This window comes from Haliotis rubra, unplaced genomic scaffold (genome assembly GCF_003918875.1).
Source record: "Haliotis rubra isolate DU_JTF1 unplaced genomic scaffold, ASM391887v1 Scf191, whole genome shotgun sequence".
Lineage (NCBI taxonomy): Eukaryota > Metazoa > Mollusca > Gastropoda > Lepetellida > Haliotidae > Haliotis > Haliotis rubra.
In genome coordinates this window covers 16,101-40,292 of record NW_025765903.1, presented here as the reverse complement: position 1 = coordinate 40,292, position 24,192 = coordinate 16,101, and the positions used below count along the sequence as shown (strand labels likewise).

At 39.0% G+C, this 24,192-nt stretch overlaps 1 protein-coding gene across 3 annotated transcripts in view; it reads left to right on the top strand.

Moving 5' to 3' along the window:
• The window catches only part of LOC124274485 (receptor-type tyrosine-protein phosphatase epsilon-like), a 70,429-nt gene extending 46,752 nt beyond the window's left edge, over positions 1–23,677 (top strand). The window contains exons 2-27 of one of the 3 annotated variants that reach the window (XM_046709845.1): positions 5,514–5,651; positions 5,939–6,142; positions 8,360–8,566; positions 10,317–10,448; positions 10,881–11,027; positions 11,552–11,695; positions 11,828–11,965; positions 12,760–12,897; positions 13,831–13,957; positions 14,087–14,160; positions 14,743–15,074; positions 15,569–15,656; positions 15,787–15,863; positions 16,358–16,394; positions 17,049–17,149; positions 17,471–17,596; positions 17,730–17,875; positions 18,149–18,284; positions 18,369–18,515; positions 18,745–18,766; positions 20,117–20,151; positions 20,432–20,551; positions 20,744–20,860; positions 21,523–21,659; positions 22,555–22,687; positions 22,937–23,677. In XM_046709845.1, coding sequence (XP_046565801.1) covers positions 5,514–5,651; positions 5,939–6,142; positions 8,360–8,566; positions 10,317–10,448; positions 10,881–11,027; positions 11,552–11,695; positions 11,828–11,965; positions 12,760–12,897; positions 13,831–13,957; positions 14,087–14,160; positions 14,743–15,074; positions 15,569–15,656; positions 15,787–15,863; positions 16,358–16,394; positions 17,049–17,149; positions 17,471–17,596; positions 17,730–17,875; positions 18,149–18,284; positions 18,369–18,515; positions 18,745–18,766; positions 20,117–20,151; positions 20,432–20,551; positions 20,744–20,860; positions 21,523–21,659; positions 22,555–22,687; positions 22,937–23,008 — 3,275 coding nt within the window. In that variant the 3' untranslated portion in view covers positions 23,009–23,677. The remainder of the gene's footprint in view (positions 1–5,513; positions 5,652–5,938; positions 6,143–8,359; positions 8,567–10,316; positions 10,449–10,880; positions 11,028–11,551; positions 11,696–11,827; positions 11,966–12,759; positions 12,898–13,830; positions 13,958–14,086; positions 14,161–14,742; positions 15,075–15,568; positions 15,657–15,786; positions 15,864–16,357; positions 16,395–17,048; positions 17,150–17,470; positions 17,597–17,729; positions 17,876–18,148; positions 18,285–18,368; positions 18,516–18,744; positions 18,767–20,116; positions 20,152–20,431; positions 20,552–20,743; positions 20,861–21,522; positions 21,660–22,554; positions 22,688–22,936) is intronic. The other 2 variants (XM_046709846.1, XM_046709844.1) reach the window with 2 other exon arrangements.
• Positions 23,678–24,192: the final 515 nt, after the last annotated feature.

Genomic DNA, 24,192 nt, shown 5'->3' with positions numbered 1-24,192 from the left:
GTGTTCTCTTTTCGTATCCTTCCTAGTCTTGTGTCCTAACCCTACACTATCGGTAGGGCACTTCATTTCTATTTTGTGACATTGGCATTCCTTACCCATGATGGCATCATCCCTGCCATGGGGTTATCCCTGCCTCAAGTAACATCATCCCATTCATATCACACATTTCATCACCTAAAACCCAGATGCCAGTCACCGATACATCTGAACATGTATGATTCATGTTTAGTACCACGTCATCAAAGGCCCAGGGCCCATTCATCTGCATCCGAAGTTAAGTCACTGTTTAGCACTGCCCACACATGTCTTCCCATTGATGTCCATTAGCAAACTGTCCCGCTTCAGGAAGTCCTATGTATGCAGGATATATGATAACATTGACCGTTCGGTGCAGTATGTCCGTTCCATCAGACATAATGCAATATACCATTACTATTACCTGTAAATAAGCATGATGTGGTGTTTGGTATGAATGTTTGTGAGGTAAACATATACTCTAATACCATTTTGTTGAAGCAACAGTTGTGAAACCATGTCACGTGAAGAAACAGTTTTCATCGTTTCAGTCTCTGATAAAGTTTAAGGGATATTGAGAGTGTAGCTGTCCTTCCTCATCCACCTCCCACTGAATCCCCCCGGTGTATGGTCAAACGTTCAACACTTTAAGGAGTAACATATGTTATATCTGGGATTACACTTTCTTAGTAAAATACAGATTCTAGTACTTTTGTTGAGTCCCACCGCCAGCACACAAAGTCAGATACCTAGACCGCTCAGCCACTGCGGCTTCCACGAAAATGGAAGTCGGACAAATGGTAGTCTAGACTGCGGACTTGTGCACCCCTCTGATAAGTGTTAATTGGCACGGCTCCCACGGCCGAAAGCTATGATATACACAATGCCATTTAGAAAGTGGTCTAATGTAACATATGTTATATATTTCAGATTACACTTTCTTAGTAAAGTACAGATTCTAGTACTTTTGTTGGGTCTAGAACATGGAGAAAAACCAAGCAAATGTTTTCTGCATCTTGTGTCAATGAATTGATTAAATATGTCTATTTCAGTCTTGTAAGAAATGATGGCACTGTAATAAATACGCAAAGTGACATTCTAGAAGAAACAAATGGGTTTTATAAAAAATTATTTTTCTAGTGAAGATTGCACAAAAATTGATCAAGAGAATCTGTTTTCCGATACAGACATTCCAAGATTATCTCCTAAGGAATCCAATCTAGAAGGTACAATAACGTATGAAGAATGTCTTACGGCATTGAAAAATGAAAAAATCCCCTGATGATTCACTGCTGAATTTTAAAAAATTCTTTTGGAATGATCTAAATATATATTTGATTACTCCCTGAACTATGCACATGAGCATGGGTCCTTATCTGTAACCCAGAAACAAGGATAAATCACATGTTTGCCTGAAGCCAATAAGCCTGAGTGCCCTATGACCAATCGTAAACCCCTAAAATCCCAATCTTAGCGTGACGTTACGATCGGCATACCGTTCCACTAACCAATCTTACCCAAGTCAATCGTAAAGTTAAGATTGAAAGTCTATGTTGCTCATGACCAACTTAGGATAGCTAAAATCAATCGTAGAGAAACCAAAATGGTTGCTTTCCTATTCTATGTGAAACATAAGAGCGAGCATTTCACCCTGAGGGTCCCCTAAAATCCCCCATGAAATGAATTTGTATATTTCTGTGATGTAAACAAACACTGCACTGAAGCCTTACAAATGTCAGGCCAGTCTGACCACTGTCGTCATGGGAACACAACCGAGCGAGTCGGTGTAACACATTTGTACAACAATATTGCAACGTCATAGTTAAGAATAGGGACAGCCGTGAAGTGAACAATGTTCTAAAACAAAAAAATACAAATATGTTTGATTTGACGTCACTTATTTGGTGGGGGATTCTGAAGGCAGGCCGCGTGTTATTCAAGACCACTGACAGATTATACATACGTTATAGAGGATGCCTCGTCACGTCTTGTTTATTCTGATTGACAAGGTTCAGGCACATAATAAAAGCTCTGACATAATTGACATTTTTTAAGTCAAGATTTAAAACCTGTTCTCAGTATATGACTTATAATCTCGGCTGTAAATACTCTCGTGTAAATTATCTGTACATGGCGCTTTGAGCATGCCCCAGGATGTGGAATAGGGGCACTATAAATATACATATATTATTATTATATTATGCCTGATACCCAGCGTTCACACGCACTTGCACCTGAAACCAAGGTGCTCACTACCCTAATATTTTGCTCTAGGTTTTTTCTCCACGTTTACACTTGGTTGGAAAAATACCCATGAAGGCCCGGATTAGAATATTGAACTTCAATAACCCATGCTTGTCGTAAGAGGCCATTAACGGGATTGGGTGGTCAGACACATGTCATCGGTTCCCAACTGCGCAGATCGATCCTCATGCTGTTGATCATTGGATTGTCTGGTCCAGACTCGATTATTTATAGCTGAGATACATAACGTTCACTAACATGAACGCTCATGTTAGTGAACGTATTGCATCTTAATTAGCTAGATTATTTACAGACCGCCGCGATATAGCTTGACTATTGCTGAGTGCGGCGTAAATCTAAACTCACTCACTCAGTTGGTTCGTACAGTACTTCCATCATTTGCTAGACTATGCAAAGGGAAATAACTCGTGCCTCGCATTCCTCTATCTCTCTAACGAAAGAGTCTCCATCTAAGCTTGGATCGGATCGTAAGATCGGTACCGGCTACGATCGGCCTAAGATCGGTTAGTGGAACGGGTGTAACTTTTAGCTAAGACGATTGTAAAATTGGCGTAACTTGCTAAGATTGATCTTAGTTAAGATCGGTTAGTGGAACGGCACCCTGAACAGTTTCTCAAATCTTGTCGTACCATTAGTCTATTGAATACCTCATATAAGGTTGGATCTACAGTTATCGCTAACAATGAGTGAGTGAGTTAATATAATGCGTCACATCAGCAATATTGTAGCCATATTGTGGCGAGATCAATTTAATTCATGATAACACAATGTCATTTAGAAAGTGGTTAAATGTAACATATGCTATATTTGGGATTACACTTTCTTAGTAAAGTACAAATTCTAGTACTTTGGGGGTTGAGTCCCACGCGGTGGAAGTGGTAAGGTGGCTGACTTTGTGTGCTGGCGTTTAGGTGCCTGACTCCGAGGGTGTGGGTTCGAATCCCGGATGGGACTCAACCTCAAAAGTACAAACATGGATTTCAATTCTCCTACATGATATAGAATCATGCGTTCTTGTAAATCATTTTGGAAGCCCTTTGTTCAAGATTACTAGAGGATGCAGACAAGGGGATCCGGTCTCGCCATATATATTCATCCTATGTGTAGAAATCTGAGCAATTATGATAAGAAAAGATAAGAGGATAAAGGGTATTAAGATGGGAAATGTTGAAAGCCTTTTAGCTCAGGTTGCCGATGATACTTCATTAACAGTAGATGATACTGAGAAAGGTCACTATGCAGTTCCTAATGTCTTAGCTGTTTTTGCAAGGTTTCTGAACTTGAACTGAACAAGTGAATACTGAAAAGACAAGACTAATATGGATAGGATCCAAAGAAAGGTCACGATACGAGCTATCAATCTAGATTGGTTACAATCATAATTTCATCTGTTAGGTATCAAAGTAGATGTTGATGTTGATCTAGAATCTATGGTAATCATTAATTATTCTGACAAGCTTAGGAAAATTGGGAGACATATGAAAATTCGAGAATCAAGATTTTTAACACCTATGGGAAGCAATTTGTCTTGAAATCCTTATTACTGTCAAAATTTAACCTTCTCTTCTCATCTATACCAAGTCCACCAGATGATATGATTCAATCTTTTCAGAAGAAATGCTTTGATTTTAATTGGAAGGGTAAGAACGACAAAATCAAAAGAAAGGTTGCTACTACCCCTGCTGAATATGGAGCTCGAGGTTTCAATGGTGTTTATATTAGCAAATGTATGCTATTCCAAATAGATTCTGGAGGGATGTTGTGGAGGCATGGTCTGACTATCTAACAATTTGTTATAAGAATGCGGCTCATAGTAAATCCATCACTCTGGCACAATATTTTGATTGGTGGCAGAACAGTCTATCACAGCAATATGGAAGAACAGAGCGAATGGGAAAATACTAATTTGGTGGCTAATCGATGTACTCAAAGCGTTAAATTAGAATGGTTTCAGTACAAGATAACTCAGAATATTTTGACAACTAATATTCACATGCATGAGATTGGATACATTGATTCACCCGTGTGTTCCTTTTGTAACCAAGTGCCTGAGAGTGTTATAGATTTATTGTGTGATTGTATTCATTCAAGCGAAGTGTGGAAAGAGTTGACTAAGTGTCTAACAAAATTAGCTGAAGGATACATTGATTCAACACCAGAAAATATAATTTTTGGTTCCAACTGCAGAAATAATAACCCACTTAATGCCATATGTTTAATGGTGAAACCAAATATCTACAATGTGGGCAGAAAAGGGAAAAACCAAATTTTAATGCGCCCAAAAAGAAATAATAAGTTACTATCAGTCATGCAAATTTACTGCTTTTACAAACAATAATCAGTCCAAATTCTTTGCATTTTGATCCTCTTTCCACACACTATTTTTAGACTTTGAGGCTCAATATTCAAATGTAATGTAAAATGACTTATACTTTGCATGTTATTAGATACAGTTAAACCTGCACTAGCCGTTGTTCATACACAGCATGAACCATACTGTGTATCTATGCATACCTATGTACATGTAACATCTGTTGGGAAATAATGGGTAACGTAAAAACGTCTTATGCCTTTCATGTTACCAGTCGCAATCAAACCTTCACCAGTCGTAGTTCATATACAATATGAACAATGTTATGTATCTACGCATACCTGCTAGGAAATAATGGGTAATGTGGATGACAAACTGGTTGTCTGAGTGAGAGGGTATACTTATGCAATCAAAATATCCATGAACGTTTGTGTCACTGATACCAGTTGAAATGAGCATCAGAAGGAATTACCCCCCTGTAATAATTAGTTACTCTGAAAAGTCTTAATCCATCCCTTATTTGGAATAATCCATTATGCAAATATCATAACCAGCAGATCCTAGCATGGTGATCTACCTTCAGATGTTGGTAATCTATAGCCTGTTTTTTATATTGTATTGTCTTCTGTAACTAAATATTTTAGATTTAGATACTTGTTTTATATTCATAACTGTGAGGTTCTAGTTGTTTTTACTGTCCTTCGCTGACAGGTTTTTTGTAATTTACCTATATTTATTATAAAAGTAAACCTGTTTTTTGTCACGACATGGATGAAATATAGCCGATGTGACTTAAAATCTTCACTCACTCACTCATAACAGGAAGATCTCACATCTCCAGCAATATAGCCCACTTTGACAGTTTAGAGACTGTCAATACTCCTTTCAGTGTTGAATCCTACCTTTCTGTATCTCCCCACAGGTTCCTGTCAACCAGGAAAGTTTGGAGAGTCCTGTAGCTACTCCTGTCACTGCGGGACATCATGTGACGAGACTACAGGTGCCTGTTCTGGTTCTTGTGATAGGGGATGGAGAAAGGAGGGAGGTCTTTGCCAGAAACGTGAGTGACACATGCAATTAACGCTAACATATGGATTTGTTAATTATTCTCCTTTGTTCGGTGTTAAACCTTCCTCTTGGTACAAGCCATTATAAAATGCATGGTTATCCCTTAACTCACACCGTATATAACATTAACAGATAGGTTGTAGAGTTTTGGTTGTCATTACACCATCAACTAGAATCCGACTGTCACCATACATGTAAACCCTGTGAACCTTTTCAGTATTTGCACATACTGGGATCTATATGGAAGCATGTGTATGACATGATTCTTGTACCACATAGGAAACATTGCACTGAGCAAGACAACATCAACAACACCTGAAGCATACCCAGCCTGGCCCGCATCAAATGCTGTGGATGGAGACAGTGACACTGGTGGTAAGGGTAGAACCTGTTTCCACGCTGGTGGATCTCCGTCAGACTGGACAGTGGACCTGGGCAGGGACTTCCAGCTGTATGACATCAGGATCTACAGTAGACGTAATTGTAGGTACCCAAGCATCGTGATCTAACACAGATATGAGCAACAGACTGATATTGCTCTATCTGACGAGGCATATTTTCATTATACACTTGTGATTAAACCAGAGCAAAACAGTACCACCCCATCACCTAATATACCTCAAAGTGTGATATCTCCACTTATCTGTATCTGCTCACTTCTAGTATTTCATACACATTTCACCTACACCCCAGTTCACCTACTGGGGCAGATGCCAGATGCTTTAAATATACCATTTATATCAACATATTAAACATTCCACATCAATGAATTGGCTCCGAAACAATTCCGTCTCGAGGTGTATATAACAATTGAATACTGGGTAACAGAAGAACGTAACTATGCATTAGGTTTGTATTACTCTGTCACAAACTACAAAATATGGCATTTTTGGTTATAACGGTGGGGCACCATCATCTAATATACATGAACGAGTGTTATGTAAACGCATTTAAATCATGAATGGAATAAATATAGGTTATCACTTTGGGGTGGTAACTATGCTGTATCAGGACCAGACAGTATGTGTTTAGCTCTGCTTTGTAGATTCTATACTGTGATTATTTATTGGAGTGTGGTATACATACATATATACTAACGGAAAAAAATAACTGTGCATAACATAAAATTGCATAAGATAAAGTTATTTGAAAAATTATAAAAATGACCCTAAATAAACATGTAGCAAAACACTTTGCATGAAATGTGATGCCACGTAATGCGCGTGGCACGTGCACTTTGTGCACAATGAACTTACTCACTTAAAGTTGAAAACTGAAGGGCGGTTGATTATTCTACAGCCTCTAAATGCTTTGGAAAACTCGTTAATTGCAACCTAAACTGCGCGTACGTAATGTCACGGCTTACAGAAAAACCAGCGTCTCCGCGCCGTGGGTATGCTCTATAGAGAAGTTTTCAACATAATGGGAACAGGAGAGATGCACACGTGACCTCACGTCAGCAAGACAACCATATTCCGCTGACCTGAATCGATTCCAGACAGCCATTTTGTCTGCTGGGACCATTCCTGGCTTACGTCCAATCAGGTCCAGGCCTGAAGTACCGACTGAGAGACCATAACATCCTACCCCGGCGGCCTGCAATACGTCCAATTTTGCTCCAACGTCACCGACAGGCAAGTCTTGCCAGGTACAGGCAGCATCTCACAGTACAGGAGATTGATATTGTGTTTTGTTCACTGACGAGTCGAGATTTCATCTGGAAAGCTCAGATGGCAGGGCAAGGGTGTACAGACGGCAAGATGAACGGTATGTTGACGCATGCGACTTTCGACGTCGAGTTTTTGTGCGAAAGCGTTATGATATTGGATGTAACGCATCTCATCGTCGCACACAACTTGTCAATGGCAATATGACAGGTTTGCGATACAGGATGATATCATTGGGTCTCTGACGTTAGCTGAATTGGAACAGGCGGGTTCAGACATGGAACAACATTCTCCAAGCTTTCTTCAATCTCTTAGTGTCGTCAATGCGTCGTCGTTGTCAAGCCTGCATCAACACCAAAGTCGGACACACACGTTGCTGAATTTGTGAACTGTCATTATCATCACATCTCTTCGAGGGCGTGTCACGGTGCCTAGTGTCAAATCATGCATTTCGATATTCACCATTCAACAATCAAATAGTTATTAAGGAAAACATCAGAGATCATGTTATTATCTTTTTGCATTAAAAAATGGCATAACATCAAATGATGCACAGTCACTTATTCCAGTAGTAGAATTGCTTCCCTTCACATAATGTTGTTGTGTCTTGGTTGTGTTTGATACCTATTACAAACACACAAACATGTGTTACTGTTATATACGGACGGTATGAGTAATTAACGGAGGGTTTAGTAATTAACGTATTCATAACCTTCATGATCAGGACTTTTACTGTTAGGTACACTACATTTATCTCGTTCAGTGAAGGAATCACCAATTTAAAAGGGATTTTGTGCACAACATGTGCACTCAGAAGAATCTTGAGCTTCAATGTGCTGTTATTTTTGACAAACGATCGGGAGTTTTGGTGTCAGTATTCTAATCCGTATCTGCTGTAAAGCATATACTTTAAATTGGACGTGTCTCTTCTCAATTACGGTATTATTCCATTACATGAACATAGTTTTGTGGTCTGAAATGTGAGCAAACAACAACTATATGGACACAGTATTAAAACATGTTTGTTTTGAAGTCTATTTAAGAAATGCCAACTCCAACATCTATCTGGACAACGATCCCTCCAGCATCTGCTCCACCCTCCCGAGTCCATCAAATACACCCAACCCAACTGACGTGACGTGTAACGGTACCGGCAGATACGTCACCATTAGGAACCCGGGGAATGGAGGTGATGCTGGCTATGATAGCGCACTGAACATCTGTGAGGTGGAGATCTATGGTAAGTCATCTATTGTATTAAGTATGTGTATTCGTGTGCTTGTGACATGCATGTGTTTCACTGTCCATTCTCAGCAAATGTACGAGTCATGTTAGTTCCATTCCAGGGTCCCGATCCATAAATCAATAATGATAATAAGATAGTCATAAGGTAATGTTAATGTAACGCACTTACGACTATCTTAGCACTAAGAGAGCTTCGAAAATCTAGGCCTTGTAACCTTTCGTAACTTTACAGTTCATCATAGGCTTACGAATGTCGTATAGCTAAGAAGGCTTTGTGGGACCCTGATCTTTGTCTCAATATTTGAGAAGCTTTATCAAACACATTGTGAAAGTGCGGCATTGTTGATTGGATGCAGTCATCTATGTATAAGTGGGTATTTGAAGTTCGGTCGTTTCTAGTAGACAATGCATTCATATCTAACGAGATGCAAAATGAATTTGCAATAATGCAATACTATTTCTATGAAACAAGTTCATTGTTTCTGGTGTCTGACGAGGGAAGGGTTATCAAGTATTCTGCATTGAGAATTTTGAAAACATATTGTTTGGTTCAATTTTGTTGGTGTTTTACGCCTCACTCAGCAATATTCAAGCTGTTGGGCAGCGATCTGTACCAGACAATCCAGTGATCAAAGTCATGAGAATGGATCTACGCTATTGGGATACAATGACATGTGTCAACCAAGTCATTGAACCTGACCACCCGATCCCGTTAGTCGCCCCTTGCAACAAGCATGGGTTGCTGAAGACTAATTCTACCCGGATCTTCACGGGTCGATAATGTCATATTGTATGAAATATACACAGCAAATGTCCGAGTTTTCGGAAAGTTTTGTGCCAGATGTTTGCGTCAGTGTTTTGGAAGCTATATCATATGAAATAAACAGCAGATGTTATTACTGAACAATTGTGCAAGTTGTCCGATATATTCAGCCAACTGCTTCACTGTTTTGTTAGTCACCAGCCACATCCTTCACAATAGATAGATAGGTGCCTTCGGTAGGGCAGGAAATGCTTACCCCTTCTGCTAATACATGATGCCATTACTTAGCTACACAGTGCTATAGTAAGTGTTCTAAACTTGTGAGTGACAATTTCCGTTTTACGCTCAATGGAGTATGTTTTGTCAAAGGTAAGACTGGTTAATGTTCTCGGGGGAAATTCTCTTACTTCTACTAAATGCACATTTGCATTACCACAAAGAAAGACATGACTCCATTCTCCCTGTAATGTTACATGTAATTATCTATGGACTTTGCTATGGAACTCACAATCTGGTTCTGGTCTACAATGGTAACAATGGACCGAAGGCAGATACACTTGATCTCTGAGCGCGACCCTTTTGGTAACAGATTTAGACTATAGCTTTAAGGCCAAGAAATATCCAAATGTTTCTTGAGCATCAGCGCGTCAAATATCGTATTGCTTATAAAGAATATTGTTTTCAGATTCCCTCCCACAAAATACTTGACAAATGGCAGTGTTTTGAGGGGACCAGTTTATATTTGACTATGTTGCATTTGTTGGTATTAAGGTTGGGAAATGTTAAAAAATTATGGGATGTAAATGTAACAGCACATTTTCTATTACTATCAACCATCGTAAGATGCCAAAAGCTGTAGCTATCACTGATAGGTAAATAGAATAATGTCGGCCGTTCATCAATTCGATATTCACACAAATTCCAAATATTCATGGCTACAAGTTAGTACTCTTATATATACACTCGTCTTGTTATGCACTAGTCTGCAGTACAGGTGTCTACGGGGTGAACTGTGATAAGTTCTGTCACTGCCTGGATTCAACCTGTGATCGGTGGACTGGATTGTGTCCTGGAGACTGTAGACCAGGGTGGCAGGGACAGAGATGTGATACAGGTGAGGCGTTTGTACTATCAGCATTGATAGGCACCTGTCAGTGGTACTGGAGACTGTACAGGCCAAGGCATGTTGACTGTGTGTTTAGGTTAATCATTAATTCTCTAATCTAAGCTAGTCATTCTGTGTAGAGAGGGAAGGTTCCAGTTTGACTGTTCCCTGGCGCTTTCACATATTCACAGTATGTTCACAATATATATACACAGTGAATCGTGTTTTAACAGTCATAGAACATTTTGAAGAAGTGCAAAAGAATAACAGGATTCGAGCTTTGTGGACGTCATACTGTGGGCTCGTTTGTAGGGACATGTTAAGTGGTGGTCGACCTCACATATATACTTGTTTCATACAGTTTGCTGACACGATTACCCGGGAAGCTTTACTCAAATGTTTCTCAACTTTATGAACTTGATGCTTGTCCATATTTTACAGCTTGCAACAGCACTACCTATGGCATTAACTGCAACGAGATATGTGCTGGGCGGAAGTGTTCAGCTTCAAATTCGTCATGTGACCGTCACACTGGCGCATGTGACACAGGCTGTCTTCCTGGTTGGATGGAGGTTAACTGCACACAAGGTAAAGAATGTTGACAGTTTAATGATAATGAAAGATCAAGTTACGTGGAAGGGAGAGAAAGGAGGCGGATCGATTGCAACAATTATAACTTGGAAGGAAAATACATCAGCATTGATGCGAGTGAACACATTATATCATCATAACTAAACGACTTTGAAACATGAAAATGACCTCATATATTGCAAAAGTCTATTACGAATATAATTCTGGTAGCTCTCTAGGCTAACATGATGGTTTATGTGAGTAAAAGCAAAAGTGCACAAGCTTGTCGAATTTGGCTCGTTGCACAAGAGGTGAAAAATATGTGTTGTCATTAACATACAGATATCTCGATAATGATTAATGAAAATGTTATATCCAGTTTATCTTATGTCATAGCGTACCTATTTGTGTGTGATATTTTTCTGTACTTTGCCTTTAAATAAACATTTTGGTCGAAAAAAAATACATCAGTCATTAAGAAAGCCTGTATATTCACATGCAACTATAAAACACGATGTAAGCTCTCCATTTCGTTGTTACAGAATGTACCAATGGAAAGTACGGCGCAAACTGTACTAGTCTTTGCTCTGACAGACACTGTGCGGGAAATTCATCATGTGATCATGTGACTGGGTCATGTGATTCTGGATGTAAAGCTGGATGGATGGGTGTTGATTGTAAAGAAGGTAAGTCTGGGAAATGAATTATTGGTAAGTGGATATGAAATAAACCTAATCTAAAGATCATTCAACTCTCTTATGAACAATTTTCCTAACACATACAAAAGCCGCCATTAAATCATCGGTATCATATTTCAGAATGTGATTCCAAACATTATGGATCCAACTGTCTTAAGATATGCTCCACCAGAAACTGTGATGGAAACTCTTCCTGTAACTCAACAGGGACCTGTGACAGTGGATGTCTGACAGGGTGGATGTATCCTGATTGTACAGGTAATGCCACCAATGAGGTTCACTAACGTGGGTGACAATAAATATGACTGGTTGAAGCCACTGTGAGAGATCAGAGACACCTTCCACAATCACAACTTTCATAATATGTACGGGGCGGTGGGGTAGCCTAGTGGTCAAAGCGTTGGCTCGTCACGCCGAAGACCCGGGTTCGAATCCCCACATGGAATATTGCTAAGAGCGGCTCAGTCAGTCAGTCATAATATGTACAGGCCATGCGAAACATGAAGAAACATCTGTGATAGTGTCAAACTTACTTTTGCTTTGTCTGAAGAGAAACTGGATACGATGTCAACGTATATTGTAAGAATAAAAAGCAAACATGCCAATGTGAAAAGGAAATGCTGCAATGAATTTTAAATTTATAGCCTAGTCATAATTTAATTTGTTGAGGAAGGAAGAACATCACACAGATAATATTGATTGATATTGTTACATTGTTGGCCTGACTGAGGTCGGCAAAACAACACTCGATCAAGTGTTTATCTGTAATATGCAAGTACTAATCGCAAAGACTTTGGGCATTAAGATTCCGAAGCTAGTTGTGTGTCACTTTAAATCATCAGAACATTAAAATCAAGAATTGAGCAATGTTACACAACCTTGGAATGACTGCAGAATATCAGATAAAGTTACCAAATCTAATGGATCATGGCATCAAGACGGAAAAATTCAATGTACTCAGGTTTGTATGTGTCGCTTCATGAATCTGATGATTGATAGGTAATGAATAACACATGAAATGAAATATGAATTGTTTAATCATCTTATTCCAGAATGTGATTCCCAACATTATGGGAACAAGTGCAATATGAGTTGCAGCTCCAGACACTGTATGAAGAACTCTTCCTGTAACGCAACAGGGATCTGTGTTGGTGGATGTGAAGCAGGCTGGACAGGGGATGACTGTGCAGGTAATAGCAAGATGTCGGCGTGGGGTGCAAAGCAACAAGCAGGTTACAATGGATCGGAGACGGGGGAGATAAGATGACTCGACATAAGCTACTGCTATAACGGGAGAGGAGCTAGTCCCGAGAGTTTGTTACTGTTTTTGTAACAGGGTTATGACTGTGATGTGACTGATGGTTAATGCTAAAGTCCATGTGATGTATTAAGGATGGGAAGCAGCGGATGGGACACAGGTTAAAACAATCATTTCATGTCAGACTTCAGACTTTCCACAAATGGTCAGAGCACGGCAATGTAGGACACGTTCAACTGCCTATACGAAGTCGTACACTCAGACCTATTCACGGAAATAAATAATCATGTAAACGAAATGGAACACTCTACATGTGTCATTTCTGCCCAAACATGGTCTCGCCATGTATCTGAGTAAAGGTTTGACTGTCAAAGCCAGGGTAGAGTGTGTGAGCATAACATCACGCATAACACGAATTCATGTTTCTACAGCGGTTGTGAAGAAGAATATGCAAGTGACTTGTTCATGCACATGTTAATTCTAACAACGGTAATCTGACGAAGAAGGAAATTTTCTTTCAATTTATGACAGATTTAATGTTGGTGTGATAGATCGAAGTTCTAGTTTTTAATTCGAATCTGTGTTAATCTAGTTATTTTTCTGTCCTTCGTTGACAGGTTTTTACAATTTACCAATAATTACTATGTGTAAAATTAATCGTTCTCGTCAAGATATGGCTGAAATATTGCCGATGTGACGATAAATTATAACTCACTCACTCACCCACTAATGTTGGTGTGACATCATGCTTTTGATACAGAGGCTTCTAAAATGACAAAGATTATTTCAGTAAGCACGCTTTATGTGATGAAAGACGTGTGCACTTCTATGCTAACATTTTTAATCTTCTCCATTCTACATCCAGAGAAAGTTGCCACACAGACCCCAAGTCAGCAGCCTGAAGACGCCTCTTTTCCAATCGCTGCTGTAGTGGGAGCTGTAGTCGGCGTGGTGGTGATACTGCTGCTGGTCCTTGCAGTCATCCTGATAAGGTCAGTTTTTTTACATTCATTCTAATCCCTGTAATGTCTTCAAAGGCAATGAATCGGTACATACTTATTACAAATTGACGAGCCCTTGTTCTATACAAACTGTATTTCAATTTGTGTCCTTACATTTAGAAGAAGACGGGGGAAAAGTCATGGACGCTCTGCACACAAGACAGTGTTTGCTGATAACGTGAAACCGACACAAGGTAGATTCGTCTCTCTGGTTTGCTTAATTTATGCAAGATTATTTTTGACTGGCGTAATATATAGAGGCTGTAGCATACGTAAATGATCGTGTATACTGTTACGGTTAATAAATTGCCGTGACAAAAGGTTTAAAAGTCCCCCTTGAACAAGCAAAATAAAACACAGACAAGTCTAAAATATTCAATAATATATTGAACAAACAATGAGCAAGCTACAATGAATCACAATACAGATTTCTAGTACAATGCAGTTGAGTCACAAATCTAAAGTATTGGGTCACAAATATAAGACATCAACTCACCTTGACATTTACATTTACAGTTAGAGCAGATATACTCAAAACTTTAAACATTGTGACCCATAATAACTATCACCTAATCAATGATTTTACAAATTACAAAAAAACACACTCTTATAACAATACTCAATAGTAATACTGCATGATGTACCTTGACTCTCACATGGATCTGCTTCTTAGAGGTCCAGTAACTTCTGTACATATCATCCCTACTTCTATATATGATAACGACATTATGTCATTTTTGTCCTTTTTGGAAATGTCCTTTTTTTGTTTCCTGTAGCGGAAGACATTGGCATGTACATGAATATCGGATTTGATAACGACGAGAAACCAACGTTGTCTCCAGAGAAGACATCAGCTAAACAAATGAAGGCTCATAGGAAGACCGAATCCCAAGGCAATTCAACAGGTGACCTTGACCTTCAGAAAGTAGAGGAGGAAGAGGACTATGATGTGTCTGAGCAGCCTGCACAGGTTGAGGACACACCAGAGGTCCCTGACAGAAACTACTACAACCTGGACGACAATGGACGGGATCACGTGATTCCGGTGTCAGAATTACAGAAAAAGGTGGATGAAATGACTCCAGCAAGTACAGAAGAAGAATATAAGGTAAACTCAAAATGACGTGCACAAGCTAGAGAACACATTAAAAAACGTCACAACGTACGAGGAAGAATTAACAGAATTTAACATAATTAAGTTGCTTAATGACATTTAGTATACACCACGAAAGCTGCATCGCACAAAACCACCCGACAACAGCTCCTTGAAACATCCATTAAATATAAAATTCTCCTGAAATGACAAAAAATGGAAGCAAACTATTTCATGCTCGTTTTTCCGAAGGGGAATTGTGGCTGCAAGAAAGACTGATTATATCTAGCACTTACATAATGCATTCCCTCTTTCCACTTGTGACTGTGGCCAGAGAATGCTGTTCGAGCCAACCAACTCTAACACAAAGGCAATTACAGTTAGTGCCAATTGCCTCCAGCTTACAGGTTTTAGTGTGGATAACAGTACATACTGTGGATGTGATAATAATGTGGAGTAAGTGATTTGTTTAGTATTAGCCTGTGTATGTCACATGTTTTCCTTTTCAGCGACTTCCTGATGGTTATGTACACTCCTATGATGAATCTCAACAACCTAAAAACAAAGGGAACAACAGGTTCAGAGGCTATTACCCATGTGAGTACATCTTGTGGATGATCAAGTTTAAATGTAAGGTCAACTTTGACATCGTACAACATAATTGTTTCAGTCAGTTGCACTTCGTCATCCAGTGTCAAGTCTAAATCGACGATGTATTTGTATTCAGATGATTACAACCGCGTGGTGCTGCACCGCGTCAGTGACGACAAAGAAGGAGACTACATCAATGCCAGCTACCTCGATGTGAGTTAAGCAACGACTGTCAATCAGACACCGAATACACACTGAGCGTAACTGCAAAATGGGCCGTTTAGATCTTGTAGCTTGTCCTTTGAAGTTAACCTATACTCTTATTTGTTTAGGCGTACTGTGTAAGGTTTGATGCACTTTATAGGTTGATAACGCGGAAACCGATGGATAGTTCGAGTTTATGTGATATGTTCCTGTGACTGAGTTGTTCGACTTGATGATTATATTGATTGCATGTCATCTCATCTCCAAATTTCGTTGCTCTTTTATCATGGACGGTATCACAGGATTATCTGGCACATATTTCCTTATTAAAAACAGCTGTAATGTATTAAGTCGCATCATTAAAGAACACTGAATGGTCAGCAAATCACTTTATAAATAAGCTTCCTTGTATTATGTTACTTAAATCTTCTTATACACGGCTTTGCTCGCAGTGACGTTTTATATTTATATAAATAATACATATCTTCGTAAATTCTCTTCAGGGATACAAAGCAGAAAAGCGTTACATAGCAGCACAAGGTAAGATTTCACACACACAAACGGTTACTCAAACTGATATCTAAAGTAAGCAGATATTGTATAATTGCTCACCCACTGAAACCAAAAACCAAAAACCAATGTCATTCAAATGTATCCCTCCTTCCATTTATTGATAATGACGTAATGTTGAGTTACATGTGTGTTTCCACTTCGGGATCTCTCCGATTTAAGACTATCTTTAACTTTACAACATTGATTGGTGTGCATCCAAACCCAGTTTGAATGTACGCCTTTTGTCGGTATGCTTTAAAAACATAGTGTCCAATGAGTTTGCTTTTTGGTAATCATGATTTTATCATGACAGCTCAATGGTAACAGGAGCACAAACGTATAGAACGGAGTTACGAAAATGTGTTTGAGCAACTAATTTATATATAAAACCCCCAGCTTTTTGACCAAATTGGACCGTTGAAAATACGAAAATTCTAGTAATTGCGTTAAATTGATTTTTATGTTGAGCATATATAACTTTGAAGAATGAAACCCATGTAGAAGGGTCATCTGATAAAGCTTGACACTTTTTGTGTGACCACTGCTACAAGGGTTGGGTTATATTTTTAACGTTATATTCATTTCTCTGAATACCTCTGGATTAATCATAGACGTTTTATGTTATATTCACTTTCTTGTTAGGTCCCTACAGACCGGAAGTAGTGGTGGATTTCTGGCGAATGATCTTTCAGGAGCAATCTACAACAATTGTCATGGTGACGGGACTTGTAGAGGCGGGGAAGGTAACACACACACACACACACACACACACACACACACACACAGAGCATCATGTATATAGCATCTTCCACACCGTCATTCACACATTCAACTTGTTTTTCTCCCAAAGGTATTGAATATTCAGCAGCAACTGAATAATTATGTTGAAAGAAAACCGGTTGACACGAACGAATCAAATCCATACTTATCCGTAATGATAGCAAATATAGAAATCCCACACACTAATTGAGTTTTTGTGTTGATATTTTTATCACCTCGTTTAACTTAAATGGAGATATTTAATCCTGTAAAACTCCTGTATTTAAATCTTGTAATATTTTCAGATGAAGTGTCTTCAGTACTGGCCAGAGAAAGGAACTTCCATTTACGGCGACATCTCAGTTACCAAGGAGACAGAAACTCAGCTTGCAAACTACACAGTCACAAAACTGTCTGTTCACAATAAATCGGTATTATTTTTGCAATATTTGTAATTCTTCTCTATAAATGATCTTTTTTGAAAATGTCGACATAAACATTTAGTAGTTTGTGACAAAACGTTATATTCAACATAAATAAAATGCTATTAATTCTAAATATCAGGAAGGAAAGATACATCACGTTCACCACTTTCACTTCACAAGTTGGCCTGACCATGGCGTACCAGACACTTCCGCCTTGCTGGAGTTTATGTGGAGGGTCAGGGTCACCACAAGACATCAAACACAACCTATCATAGTCCACTGCAGGTTAGAGTAATACTGGGATGGCCATTGGGACACAGGTTGACTTGATCGGAAACGATAATAAACTGATTCAGCGTTCAATCAATGTATTTGTAACTTTCTCTATAATATGAGTTGCAGTTTGATTTTGATATATAGAGAAATGCATATTGATATATGTATGTTTGGGAAGCTGTAGATTATATGAAAGTAATTGAGGTGGGCGAATTTGATGTAGATGTTAGTGTAAATTAGGAATATCGTGTCATATTTATACTGGTTCTTCTTCTTCTCTAGTGCTGGTATAGGCCGGACAGGGACGTACATAGCTATAGAGAGTCTCGTGGATCAGGCAGCAGCAGAAGGTAATGTGGACGTCGTCAGCTTCGTCTCCAGCATGAGAGGCCAAAGGAAGAACATGATACAGACCAAGGTGAGTACACCACCAACAGCCTGTGTAGTTCACATGTTATCTATCCTGGTCTCCTGATATTACGTTCTCATTGTCTAACACCAGGAGCAGTACCTGTTCCTGTACCAGGCCGTGGCTATGGCGGTTACAGAGGGGGACACCTCACTGGATGCTGACGCCATCAGACAGATAGATCTCAGTCATGTACCTTCACTTACAATGGGCAACAAGAACGTACAGGAACACCTGGATGTAGGTAAACTTAAAAGTATAACTATCCTTCAAGGCTGTTAATACAAGAACGATGAAAATAATCATTTGTTCTAAAACTAACAGCGTGATAGTGGAAAACATGATGAAACAACCAACCAGAAATATTTTTGTTGAGCATAGTATGTAACATGGTTTCACTGTATTTCATACCATATATTGAATAAATCGTATATGTATTTAATCAATGTGTTACTTGTTTCATTTGCAGGCTTTAGGAAATACATCCGAAAGTAAGTTTAATGTTCTTTTCCTGGTTTTATATCACTTCGCCGTCAGACTGGAGAGTATTAACACATAAACAAACAAACTTCAGTGTGTTCAACTTTGTGGGTGGGCTTAACTCAGACTGAGTGGTATGATCCAGCCAAACCTAGAAAGTTGCCAGAACGTGGACCGTGTTTACATGTCAGCTGTTTCGTCTGCTAATGTAGAAAAAAACAGATGCAACGCCGATTCATCTGTTTACAATTCAGAAATAAGCATAAAGACCCAGAGTCACATAAGCACCCTGCATGATTGTATGACATAAGGGATAACCAAAGTCAACTTTATGTCGAGAAATATTACAGCAGTTCTTGCCTTTCTACATTTCATAACCTCTGATCTCCGGAGATTTTAACTGCGCCGTTCATGTGTTGTTCAAAGTTGTGCGGGTACGGTTACAACTACGAAGGCCTCAGGAAAGCTTTAAAACTATTTATAGAGAAATCAGACGCATAAGTGAAACACTTATGTCTGGTGCAACTCTAATTTTCACTTGTGTACGGTGCAGGTGAATATTTAAACTGCTCTTCCATGTGATGTGTGCTGCCAGAAGGCAGGATATACTCACCTGTTCGCGAACACGTATACGATAGATGATAGAGTCCTTCAAACTCATGCTAGTCAGAATCACGCATACAGTATACCCTGGTTATAATGTCACAGTTTTCCAGGAGAAGATATGGCATTATATCCAGGGTGGCATTATAACCAGGTAGGACACTTTGAGGCCCTATACAATCAACAAGGTGATTGAGTTGATGTCTCCTGTAATGATCCTTGAATAACTGGATAATCCCAGCATCTAGGGCTGCAGTGTGACTTGTTGTAGGTAGCAGGAAGTGTATTGTTACATGTGTTATCCCATCTGGGAACACGACTACTTAAAGCCCTAATGTGTTTGGTCAAATAATTTGAGTTATGTCAATTAACCACTTAAGTTATGTATACTACATGCAGCCTGTGTAATTGGCATTAAAATGATTTTTGTTCCCAAAGTCATTGGCACATGGCATTGTAACCAGGGTATTATAAGGAAAAGAAATCCGTTCTTGCAAAAACACGGCATCATATCCTGGGTGGTATTACAACCAGGGGCGTTATATCCAAGGGATACTGTACTTTGAGCAGTGGTGCCTTATGGACATCAGCGAGGATGTAATTTGAAGGCAGTTGCAGTTACACTGTACTCTACTTGACTTTTCGTGGAGTGCAATTGAACACATTTTAAGCAGGAGCCTTGTTCATTTTCACATTCTAAAACTGCACAAACACGAGGATCCAATAAAGAGGCTATTCATGTTAATGTATATTTTCAACAGGTCTTCCTGGAGATCATATTACCACGGTGGCAGTAAGTTTGATACTTTCTTCAATGTACTTCTCAATATGGCTGAATAAAGGTTAACTTATTGATATGCTTGTTACATAATATCTTAACATTAATTATGTTCTCACTTAAATGAGTTCAATCTTAACCATTATTTACCCTTCATATTAACGTAACATATTGTGTCTACCGTAGCTACTCCTCATATCACTTTGTTGATAAGATGCATAGTCACATCGTGTGTGTAGATCAGGATGATATACACAGTTAACATAAATATGTAATAGGTTATATCTCTCTGCAGTCCTACACATCAAGGAAGGGCTTCTTCATAACAACGTCACAACCAGACAAAGAGGAACTATGGAATCAGATGTATAACAGCGATTCGCGCACATTGATCACTTTGGCTGTAGAAAACCAGGTAGGAATAGTTTGCTACATTGCTTTGTTGATAAAGATGACATGTTGTTGTCAATTTAAAACTATCTTCTTTTTTCGTTCTTAAAAAGTCGAATATCGGTGGTAATTAATTATGCGATCCAAAATGCACTCTCAAATATTGACAATCCTGAAAAGGAAATAGTCACTTAAGTCAGCACTGTTTGGCTTGCAGATCTTCCTCCCGTCGATGGACAGTCCTGTCTCCACATCAAAGCTGACAGCAAGCCTGCAAACATCTAAAGTTATATCAAATGATGTTATCCTGAACATTATTGATCTCACAGTAAATGTAAGGCTTATGACATATATACTGAGTCAAAAATGAAACTTCACAAAATGTAATTTGCAAAATAATGAATAATTCTTCTCTGATGATACATCTATGTATCCGAAATGGGGTCCCTATCTGTCGACTTTAGAAAAACGTTAGCATAAACCACTCAAACCAATCCATTCGTCGTGCAAATGACGTTAGTGCCAAATCAGGTTTTGCACGTGCAGTCGGTCACGTGATCTTCGCATCGAAGTTTTCTTCATTTGCACGTGTTTGCCTTGGCCTCAAGAATTGAAAAAACACTTTTAAACCACACTTCCAACGGTACCTGAAATGCCACGATTGTCAAATGTGCAACGTGAACATGCCGTTGGCATGTTGCAAGCGGGAAGATCAGTTATTGACGTCGCAAGAGCAATGGGATGCAGCCGTCGTACTGTGTAAGACTTGCGAGGTCGTCTACAACAAACTGGCACCACTTCTGATCGCCCAAGGTCGGGTCTTCCACGTGTGACGTCACGAGCCGAAGACCGTCAAATCGTCCTACGTCACCTACGTGAAAGAATGTGAAGTTTCTTTTTTTGACTCAGTATATATATCACCAACACATTGTATTACTATATATATTTCAGTTTAACTGTCCGTATTGTTTGTAAAGAAGGAAAACTGTCTTTCAGGATGCTGACGTCACCTCAACAATTCAACACTATCATATGACCGGAAGTACACATGATCCAAGTGTCACTCTGTTGATTGACAGCTTACTTACATGGATGAGTGACCCACAGAGATGTTCCTGCACAATCATGTCACAGTAAGGATATTTTGTTCACATCAGTCCATTTCTGTACGAACAAAATTATTCAGTGTAACCAAAACAATAGTTCTTTCTGATAGACATGTAAAATATATACTTGTCTCAGATGCTCTACACATGAAAATGTATCTACCATGTATCTGAAAGATTTCAGGTCAGCGTTTTGAAAACTCCCTAATATGTATTGGAACGAAGCCGTTTAAATAGTCGCTTCTTGGTGACACATTTCCTTTCTCCATCCTGGGAAACGTGGTTGAGGCATGTGTGAGGTCACAAATACTGAAATATGTAAAGCCACATTACATGAGCAGACATGTAAAACACAATACCAGTAAAACACAGTCAAACACAATATCAGTAAACAATGATTCCTTGTAGTTACAGCTTACTAAATATCTTACTGCTTTTTAAGTCGTTCTGATTTATAAAGACATCAACAGAAAATATTGTAGTGATTGTAAAACCGCTGTCGTAATCACTATAACTGTGGGGGTTATTACAAATATTTCATTACCCTACTCTCATGTCGTTTCATCTGATACGAATATTTTGGTATATATAATGTGCATCGATAACCATCCATTCTTTACATGCTTTAAGTGTCCTGTTTTATACGTCACTAAATATTCAAGTCATGCAACCCGTCAACACTTTCTAATACCTTCTTGAGTTCACCCATGAGTGGGGCGGTGGGGTAGCCTAGTGGTTAAAGCGTCGGCGCGTCATGCCGAAGACCCGGGTTCGAATCCCCACATGGGTACAATGTGTGAAGCCCATTTCTGGTGTCCCCCGCCGTGATGTTGCTGGAATATTGTTAAAAGCGGCGTAAAACCAAACTCAGTCAGTCAGTCAGTCACCCATGAGTGGGTACATGACTAACTCTTCTCTGCAGCTCTGTGAGCGAGGCACGGTTCTTGGTCCTTTTGGTGAACATCGCCAGCAGGCTGCAGGACGACAGCAGGGTGGACGTCATCAGCAACATGCGACGTCTACACTCCACTCTCGGTGGACCTCAATTCTCTCAGGTAGGACACATTGATCCGTCATAATTGTCTGTCTTTGCTGGCATGTGGAATCCAGTTGTAGGTGAATTGACACATAATCATGATTCAACAAGCATCTATAGGTTTGTGTAGATTAGTATTTTACAGTCGGGTTTGAGTAATGCTGAGAAATATGTCTCCATGCTAATGCATCCTGGAGACAGCGAGACACCATATTAAGGACTCTGTGCCTTGAGTCTACAGTTCTGACGTTTTTTGTTTCACTTTCAGGAGGATGTTCGCCAGTGTCTGGAGTTTGCACAAGGACGACTGGAATCTCTTGGACTCTATGCTAATCTGTAAAGCATTGTTATTCATGGTAGCACTGTGCAATACCATTTCAATATTGTACCTGATTTTTTGTGTATTATCAGCAATATTGCTAATGCAAACGGACAAGGCTTTTTACTAATAGACCAAAAATGACTGTAATATAATGACACAGTAGTCTAGTTATGACAATGAACATGACTACTTGGTAAAACTTTACAAGTCTTTACAATAATCGAGTTGTGATGTGTACTAATGACACGAGAGACTTGATAAAACAGTTTTTTCATGTTTGTATAAGTAATGAAGCTTTTTACAATGTTTTCACAAAACAAGAAGAAAACCGGAAACAACTTCTAACTTGTTTACAATTTGTTTTTATTTCAAACCTTTTACTAGACTGAATGTGATATCATGATGTTACAATATTTGAAAAGGCTATTCTGTATTCCTTTCAGCAAAGAATACTACTAGCAATACATGCTTACACATATTTGTCATGAAGGGTTTGATCCGGCAGCCAATACGTCTCTCCCTTAATGAATGTTACAGTTTATCGTCCCCTCGGCAATATTTCAGCAATAAAGTTGGAAAACATATTTCATAAATGTAAAATTGTGTCGTCGAAGGAGAGACTGGCAACTGGATTAGCCCTTAGTTTTCAAAACTAGTTTGAGAGCAGGCGATATATTAAACTAACAATTGAAAAAAATATATATAAGGTGGCTAGAGGTGTAAGACAAGGAAGAACTTCACAAGTTTGATGTCCATGTTATTGCATTGCTTATCCTGGTGAAATGGCGGGTCATTTAAAAAGTGTCAACACAACTTAATATGATGTCATCGAGTTTGGTGCTTCTATGTGCGATGTGGCATTCAGATATTGATCATGTAATCCCTACATATTCAAATTACGCGGACCGTAGTGAAATGTTTGTTACTGCACATGCAATAATCTCTGCACAACGGTATACATTTCAGTCTCCAGTGCTTTCATAACACATTATTTATTTTAATAATATCTGCCTCTGTTAAAGGTCACATGCACCGTAAAACACAACTTTGCAGATTCTGATACCTTTCGGTATGGACATACCGAAACAAATCGTCAAAAAGTTGAAAAATAAAGCGATGGAAAAAACCGCGCGAAATCGGAGTTCAACGTTTCACTAATTTTCCCCAGACTTTTCTGGGGAAAACGGGTTTCAGCAGCTGGG